This window comes from Pholcus phalangioides, unplaced genomic scaffold (assembly GCF_987345545.1).
Source record: "Pholcus phalangioides strain wild (caught in Gottingen) unplaced genomic scaffold, Ppha-v1.0 ptg000020l_1, whole genome shotgun sequence".
NCBI classification, from domain to species: Eukaryota; Metazoa; Arthropoda; class Arachnida; order Araneae; family Pholcidae; genus Pholcus; species Pholcus phalangioides.
The window spans coordinates 4,507,170-4,516,618 of record NW_028301613.1 but is presented as its reverse complement, the minus strand read 5'-3'; the positions used below and the strand labels follow the sequence as shown (position 1 = coordinate 4,516,618).

General features: G+C 41.8%; 1 protein-coding gene across 2 annotated transcripts in view; it reads right to left on the bottom strand.

Annotated features, from left to right (window-relative positions):
- Nucleotides 1–603: 603 nt before the first annotated feature.
- Nucleotides 604–9,449, bottom strand: part of LOC149070794 (uncharacterized) — a 24,935-nt gene continuing 16,089 nt past the window's right edge. For both annotated transcript variants that reach the window (XM_089248775.1, XM_089248774.1), the window contains exon 2: nucleotides 604–2,774. In XM_089248775.1, the coding sequence (XP_089104901.1) occupies nucleotides 1,792–2,532 (741 nt within the window). In that variant the 5' untranslated portion in view covers nucleotides 2,533–2,774 and the 3' untranslated portion in view covers nucleotides 604–1,791. The remainder of the gene's footprint in view (nucleotides 2,775–9,449) is intronic.

The window sequence follows — 9,449 nt, the reverse complement described above, 5'->3', positions numbered from 1 at the left end:
AACAAAGTAAAAGTCCTAACGAAATGGGAAGAAAAACTTTAAACGTGTTTTACGAAGAACGATATTTTCAACATTTTACTTGACTTTGTGACATGATTTGTAAAAATAGATGCATTGCATCCTTACGAAATTTTAATGTGATATTTTGCTATATATTGTTGAGGTTGTGAACCAAAATCTAAGGTCTATCGCATATATTATTCGAATTACAGTGTTTTATAAACAAAATGTAGGATGAAATTTCAAAAAATTCACGCGTACTTAAGCATATTTTGGTGTAACTTATGAACATGTCGTGCAATCCTTTAAATTTTGGTTCATAACCTGCAGCATTACTAGCTAAATGCACTGTGAAAATCACAAAGCATTTCATTAATAAAACTTTTTGCAATCGTTTCGAATATCACATGAATTTTGCCTAAAATTTGACATAAAAACGACTTTTTCATAGAAAATATAATAGATAGACCAAAATTTGTCACTGTTTCCACCATTTCCAGACACTTTCTATCAAAAAATGTATTTAAAGTTCACTCCAGAACCATTTTAAAGAAAAGTGACAAGAAAGGTAGTCGGACACCTTAAAGAAATACACCCAAAAAAACCACACACAAGTACATTTATTGGAAAACTTCCTGATACAGATGCACATCTAAAATTTACATCCACTGCCGATTGAATTAACAATACAACTTCCAAAATATTGAAACAGTTTGAAAAGAGGGGAAAAAAGTACAAAAAAGAAAAATAATTAACATGAACATTTAATACATAATATTATGAGGCACCAAAGATCGACATTCCTCTTTTGTGATCATAATTATCTGAGTAAATAGTACGAGGTGATCGCAATTGTGAAATTCCCATAGGGAAACAATAACCGAAACGGTCAGAAACTACGCAGCAATCCCACACAAGCTCAACAATTCGACTTCATGCATGGATTTATTCAATCATTTTTGTCGCACCACGGTCATTTTCTGCAAACGAGGGCTAATTAGACCGGGACCTACAATTTATTGCCGATTCCGAACGGCAGGCCTGTTTTTTTTTTTTTATACTCATCGGGAGAGGTTGGTGCGCTAACCCCTCGATGTGGGACTCCCTGCGGTAGCAATTTTTTCTGTGGTCGTGTCGCCGTTTCTGTTTGTGTCAGGAAAGTTTTCTGACGAAGACGAACCGGGTACCGAACTTGCGACACCTCTAAACATCCTTTGGTACTTTAGGCGAGTATCTTATCGACCTGGGCTACCGCGCGCCCTATTATTATTTAATTGTTACTATTATTATTACTATTCAATATTAACTCGCCGGATTCATATGCCTAAGTAGAGACATATTATAGCAACGTACGCGTGAATTCGGTAACGCTGATATCAGGGGCGGCTCGAGCTTACATGCCGCCCTGGCAGGAGGCTGACAGAGCTTCAGTGAAGGGGACTTCGAGGTAAACCTAATTATAGTATCTTATAACCTGATTTATAGACACATACCAACCGTGACCCCCGTTCTGTCCCCCCTAGGGGGGAAGCATCTGAGACACCGTTTGGATGCGAACCAGTTGAACCCTGGAATATATTTTACCTAATAAAAGTAAAAATGCAAGAATTTTTTTTTCTCCCGTTGCAGAAAACGCGACATTGAGCAAGCCACCAGTCATTGCCAACCGGTGGGTAAAATTTCCCATCCCTAAATCAAATCATACTGGCGAAAAAATCGCTATCGGGTCCGAAACATCTCATCACCAGTTTTCATGTGTGAAATTGCGGAAACTCTCTATCACAAACATCGTCATAGTGCGGGCTTTTCTTCTGCGTGGGCTCTCTTATGGACGTTGAAATGTGATCCGTACCGAAATGCTTTACCGCATATATTGCATTCATATGGTTTTTCCCCCGTGTGGACTCTTTTATGAACGTTCAAATTCGATAAACAAGAAACTGCTTTACCACAAACTTCGCAGCAATATGGTTTTTCGCCCGTGTGGACTCTGGCGTGGCTGGTCAAATTTGTAATTTTCGAAAAGGTTTTACCACATACGTCGCATTTATACGGTTTCTCGCCCGTGTGGACTCTTTTATGGCTGGTCAAAGTTGCAGTGTGCGAAAAGATTTTTCCGCATACGTCGCATTCGTAAGGTTTTTCGCCCGTGTGGACTCGCTTATGGCTGGCCAAACTTGAAATTCGTGAAAAAATTTTACCGCACACGTCGCATTCGTATGGTTTTTCACCGCTGTGGCCTCTTTTATGTTGGTTCAGATTTGACGAACACGAAAACGCTTCACCACACACATCACAGCTGTACGGTTTTTCTCCCATGTGGACTCTCTTGTGGGTGCTCAAATTCCCAATTTGCGAAAAAGTTTTACCGCATACATCGCACTCATACGGTTTCTCGCCACTGTGGACTCTCTTATGAACGTTCAAATGTGATCGATCTGAAAACGCTTTGCCACAAACATCACAGTCGTATGTTTTACCACCCCTGCTGACGCTTTTATCAACGTTCGAATTTGTGACACGCGAAAACATTTTACTGTAAAAAGCTGATACTCGAGTGGTTTTTCTCCACTGTGGGCTCTCCTACGACGACTCGAAAGTCGAATATACAGTCACTTGTCATAAACCTCACACACACACATCTGATTTTTCTCTAGTGTGGATTCTTACGTGCATTACATGATATGATCCAGTTTAGTATTCGGCTTTTCCAAGAATCAGCGTGCTTTCTCCTTATCCATGCTCCGAGAATTGTTCAGAGGCTCTACAAGTACCTGTTTGATGGGAAAAAAAAAAATTGTGACGTGAACATATTACATAGATTCCACATAACATGGAAATCTCTGCTTCGATTGCCTGCATATCTTACACGAAAGCAGTTACTAATTGACCTATATGTGGTAAAGACCAATGTAAGAGAAATTTACCCTATTTTTTACCTGGTATTGCACATTGAAATTTCATCCAATAAATAGTGTGAATCAGCTCAAAACAACTGTCATACCCGTGTAAGAACGATTTGCGAAACTATGAGATGAAAGGCATTGGTGAGGAATTACGGGCAGGGAACAGCTCTTCAAGATAGTGTATGTCCGAATGTGGTTCAAATGAACTCGGGCCTTGAAGTACGCTAACTGATACGTCATTACATTGTACGCTAAAATATTCACCTCCATTTCTTACCCTAGTACAGAGGTTCTCAAACTGTGCGCATCCATCCTTTGTCAGGGGAGCCGCGGAGCGGTAACCATGACAGAGGTTTTTTCGAAAATATGCTTTGAACAGCTCTGGGGGAGCCGGCGTAGGTCGCGGATAAGCATTGCATAGGAAAATTGGGCGCCGCGGGTGGAAAAGGTTTGAGAAACCCTGCCTTATAGTAGGGACAGACCCCCTAGATCAGAACACTTGCATAATAGGTGCAGAGAACTTCATGAAATTTATCCTTCAGGAATTAGGGGGTCACAGCATCGGTAATATTATTACTTCGGTAAATAATATTACTTCAGCATCGATGGGGGGGGGGGGTGTTTCCGATTTGCTGACTTTTGATGACAGGGGGGGGGGTTGGCCCCCTACCCCACCCCATAATGAATTTATAGCGTGGAAAAACAAAAAATGACGAGATCGTCCGATCTCAGGGCGGGCCGATGTGGCAGCGGGAAAGGGGTCATTCAAGTATTACGTCAGCATCGGTGGCGGGAGAGGGGGTTTCCGATTTGCTGACAAGGGGGGGAGGAGTTTGGATGATGCTTACGTCATCAACCACCCTTTATGAAAATATTAAATATTCTTAATGTCATCTTATTCGTCGGTGCACCAAAAACCTTTCGATAGTTATTGGGCACCTGAACTAACATTCTTCCTATTGATAAGTCCCCTACAGAGCCACTTTAATGATCTCTAAATGTTTCCGGGCCGCTTAAGTGCTTTGGAACTGTGCCACGCATCACTCACGTGATCAGTAGTTATGCCACGTACCACTTAAGTAATCTGGTAATGTTCCGCGGGTAACTTGAGTGATGTAGAACCGCTTAAGTGCTGTAAAACTGTGCCACATGACACTCAAGGAATCTCTAAATGTGCTACGGATCGTTTAAGTGTTCTGGAACTGTGTCGCGGGTTACTTAAGTAATCTTTGATTGGCCACGGGCCTACTTGAGTGATCTGAAAATGTGCCACGGGCTACTTAAATGCTCTGGAATTGTGCCACGGGTCATTTAACCGATTTGTAAATGTGCCGCTTAGTTCATTTTCGTCTGGGGGGGGGAGGCGCACGAGCCCCCTATGCCCCCCCCTCCCGCGTAAGTTTCGTTTCTGATCCGTTAGGAGGTAAGGGACAGTGATGACGAAATTTTACTGACAGGGGGGGGGGGAAGGGAGTCAAAAATGGCTAAAAATTTGCTTACGTAACACTTGAACGGTCCCTTATTGGTAATCACCAGTGAGAAAGTGATAAACACATTAAAATTCATCAACATTGCCGAGGTGGTGGGTGATTATGCATAATCACTGTTTACCAAGTTACTAGCGAGCCGTTGATCCTAGAGGTATACTTACAATTAGAAATAACGTATAGACCTCAAATAAGTCACTCATATTGCAAGGTGTTGTATAGTTACTGGATGAATGAACGCCAGGGTCTCTGCCACCGGACTTATCCCGTTGCCGAGATCTCTTCCAGCCCAGCTTCGTGCGTGGCAGAGTCTGGAACAAAGTGAGTGTGTACACCTAACAGTCTGAGTGTGTAGCTAGTGTTGTGTATGATATTTCAGTGCTGCCATCTATACTTCAAATTGTGAGTGAAGTGTAGTGATTGAATATTTGTAACGTTGTAGGCCTGTTGCTCTCTGCGGCGAGACTTTTAAACGGGGAGATCGGCTCGCATTCGCGCCTTGAAGTTGGCAACCACAGACAACCAACTTCAGCCGACCACCACTGTGGGGTTCGCATCGCGAGTCCGTCACTATAACCACTCGACCACCACAGCGGCTGTTGTATAGTTACTAAAATTAAAAAAAAAAAATTAACTTTTTGTACGGCCACCCCCCTAAGCTCAATAACTAGGCTGACCATATTTCCTCGAAAGAAATACGGGGAAACTGGGATTCCAAATACGGGACATCGCCAATTATCGCCAAAAGAAAACAAAGTTGCCAAATATTAGAGACGAATTGCAGTAGATTTAAATGAATTCCACGAAATAAAACGCTCACCAACACAAATGTGAGAGATTAATATTCTTATTTATAATTGTAATTATCATAATATAATTTATGAGTGGGAAAATAATTTCATTCTTTGACTTCAATAATGAATAAAAATTCAGGTAACCCTCGTGTAAGAAACGGGAAAAACCGGGACGGCCAAAAAAAACCGAGACTATCCCGGGAAATACGGGACGTATGGTCACCTCATCAATAACCCCCCCCCCCCCAATTACAAAGTCGTTGGCCCGTTTCCTCTCTTCAGTCCCAAAAATAATTTCCCCGTTTTTCAAGTGCAATATTCGTTTGAGATATTTGGATTCAAAAATCTAAGTTGTGGGGGGGGGGGGTGAACTTAACGGAATAATGTGAACTTGCCCGTTTATTTATTTCCCCCCCCCCCCCAACATTTCTCAGATTTTTGAATTCAAATACTTAGAAACGTGGGATTGTTTTTGTTTGACCAACAAAGAAACAGGTCAACAACTTTCTAATTGGCTTTTTGAGGACAGGGTGTCCGTACAGAAAGTTACTTTTGTATTTCAATAACTATACAAACTGTTGCCTGCAATTTTGAATGCCGAATATGAGGTCCACGACGCGTAATTTGGATACTTTTTCCAACTGGAACTATGCCTCTTGGATCAACGACTCACCCCTAAATTAAGACCAGGGGACTTGGTCTAATTCTATAATTTTGGTCTAAATTCTGTTGCTAAATTCTATTACTAAATGCTAAATTCTATAGCTAAATGCTAAATTCTATAGCTAAATGCTAAATTCTGTTGCTAAATTCCACTGCTAAATGCTAAATTCTGTTGCTAAATTCCACTGCTAAATGCTAAATTCTGTTGCTAAATTATATTGCTAAATGCTAAATTCTGTTGCTAAATTCCACTGCTAAATGCTAAATTCTGTTGCTAAATTCCACTGCTAAATGCTAAATTCTGTTGCTAAATTCTATTGCTAAATTCTGTTGCTAAATTCTATTGCTAAATGCTAAATTCTGTTGCTAAATTCTATTACTAAATGCTAAATTCTATAGCTAAATGCTAAATTCTATAGCTAAATGCTAAATTCTGTTGCTAAATTCCACTGCTAAATGCTAAATTCTGTTGCTAAATTCCACTGCTAAATGCTAAATTCTGTTGCTAAATTATATTGCTAAATGCTAAATTCTGTTGCTAAATTCCACTGCTAAATGCTAAATTCTGTTGCTAAATTCCACTGCTAAATGCTAAATTCTGTTGCTAAATTCTATTGCTAAATGCTAAATTCTGTTGCTAAATTCTGTTGCTAAATTCTATAGCTAAATGCTAAATTCTATAGCTAAATGCTAAATTCTATAGCTAAATGCTAAATTCTATAGCTAAATGCTAAATTCTATAGCTAAATTCTATTGCTAAATGCTAAATTCTGTTGCTAAATTCTATAGCTAAATGCTAAATTCTATAGCTAAATGCTAAATTCTATAGCTAAATGCTAAATTCTATAGCTAAATGCTAAATTCTATAGCTAAATGCTAAATTCTATAGCTAAATGCTAAATTCTGTTGCTAAATTCCATTGCTAAATGCTAAATTCTGTTGCTAAATGCTATTTTTCAAAAATTTCTCTCATTCCCAAATGCCTGTATGCCAGAAAAAAAATGCTTGGTTGTCCTGGTGTTTAAATTTTGGAGCCCTGTGCGAATGTCGCACTTGCATTCGCTCGGTGATTCGTAAGAAGAAATTGATTGATTTAATTCCCGGATGTTGGTGGGTGGGGGGAGGGGGGGGGGGAATAAGAAAAAAAAACAATGGTCGAAATGGACCGCATGGCCCCGAAATCTTGCGGCCCTCCACCCCATAGTGAATTTATAGCGTGGAAAAACAAAAAAATGACGAGATCGTCCCATCCCAGGGCGGTCCGATATGGCAGCGGGAAAGGGGGTCATTCAAGTATTACGTCAGCATCGATGGGGGAGAGGGGGTTTCCGATTTGATGACAAGGGGGGGGGGAGTTTGGATGATGCTTACATCATCAACCACCCTTTATGAAAATATGAAATATTCTTAATGACATCTTATTCGGTGTGCTAAAAACGAGAAAACCCTTTCGCTAGTTTGTGGGCACCTAAACTATCATTCTAACTATTGATATGAGTCCCCTACAGAGTCCCCCCCCCCCCCCCCCCACTTCAGCGATCTCTAAATGTTTCACGGATCCTTCGAGTGCGCTGGAAATGTGTTTGGGCCCGTTTAAGTGCTGTGGAACTGTACCACGCATCACTGAAGTGATCCGTAATTATGCCACAAATGAATTAAGTGATCTGGGAATGTTCCGCGGGTAACTTGAGTGATGTAGATAAGTGCTGTAAAATTGTGCCACATGTCACTCAATGGATCTCTAAATGTGTCACGGATCGTTTGTGTTCTGGAACTGCGTCGCGAGTTACTAAAGTGATCTTTGAATGTGAAAGTGATCTTTGAGGCCTACTTCAGTGATCTGTAAATGTGCCACGGGCCACTCAAATGCTCTGGAATTGTGCCACGGGTCATTTAAGCTATTTGTAAATGCGCCGCTTAGTTTATTTTCACAACATTAGGTTTTGGGGGGCAAGCCACATCAGATAACCGTCAGGGCCACATTTGGTCTGCGGGTCAAAGGTTTACCATATTATTTATATGGAGGGTGGGTCGCAATGAATTTCTCAAAGAGAAATTTTGAGCTCTTACCCTTCAAATAGCAATGAAATTGACAGAAATCGATTATATTAACATGTAAAGAAAATATTTTTTTCCGTCTGCCTTATGCCCCTCTCCCTCACGTTTCTGATCCCACACCAATATGCGTTAGGAGGTGGGGGCAGTGCTGACGAAATTTTGATGACAATGAGGGGAGGGGGGGGGTCAGACTTTTGTTGGCAAGAGGGGAGGGGTTAAAAAAGGCTAAAAATTTGCTGACGTAATACTTGAAACGCCCCAAAAGAAATGTCCCGCTAAACACTATCGGCTGTAATGATATGATGCCAAAGCCAAGCGCGGATCTAATCCCCCCCCCCCCCCACACGCAAAATAAGCGATAATTCATGAAATTTTCCGAACTTCTATATTGCATTCTAAACTGAAGAGCCAAAAAAACTGGTACAGGCATGCGTATGCAAATAAAGAGATATGGAACCAATCAGAGTACGGCGCTGCGGTCGGCAACGCCTATATAACACAACAAGTGTCTGGCGTAGTTGTTAGATCGGTTACTGCTGCTACAATGGCAGGTTATCGAGATTTAAGTGAGTTTGAACGTGGTGTTATAGTCGGCGCAAGACAGATGGGAACGACATAGCATCTCCGAGGTAGCGATGAAATTTGGATTTTCACGTACGACCATTTCACGAGTGTACCGTGAATATCGGGAATCCGGTAAAAAATTAAATCTGCGACATCGCTGTGGCCGGAAAAGGATCATGCAAGAACGGGACAGACGTGCAACCCTTCCGCAAATTGCTGCAGATTTCAATGCTGGGCCATCAACAAGTGTCAGCGTGCGAACCATTCAACGAAACATCATCGATATGGGCTTTCGGAGCCGAAGGCCCACTCGTGTACCCTTGATGACTGCACGACACAAAGCTTTACGCCTCGCCTGGGCCCGACAACACCGACATTGGACTGTTGAGGACTGGAAACACGTTGCCTGGTCTGACGAGTCTCGGTTCCAATTGCTTCGAGCTGATGGACGTGTACGGGTATGGAGACAACCTCGTGAATCCATGGACCCTACATGTCAACAGGGGACTGTTCAAGCTGGTGGAGGCTCTGTGATGGTATGGAGCATGTGCAGTTGGCGTGATATGGGACCCCTGATACGTCTAGATACGACTCTGACAGGTGATCGGTGGTGACCACCTCACACGTCCAGAATTGCTACAAAGTGGCTCTAGGAATACTCTTCTGACTTTAGACACTTCCGCTGGCCACCTAAATCCCCAGACATGAACATTATTGAACATATCTGGGATGCCTTGCAACGTGCTGTTCAGAAGACATCTCCACCCTCTCTTATTCCTACGGATTTATGGACAGCCCTGCAGGATTCATGGTATCAATTACCTCCAGCACTACTTCAGACATTAGTCGAGTCCATGCCACGTCGTGTTGCGGCACTTCTGCGTGCTCGCGGGGGCCCTACACGATATTAGGCAGATTCATCAGTTTTTTTGGCTCTTCAGTGTATCAAGCCGTTGAAAAAAAACTACCTGTATCAA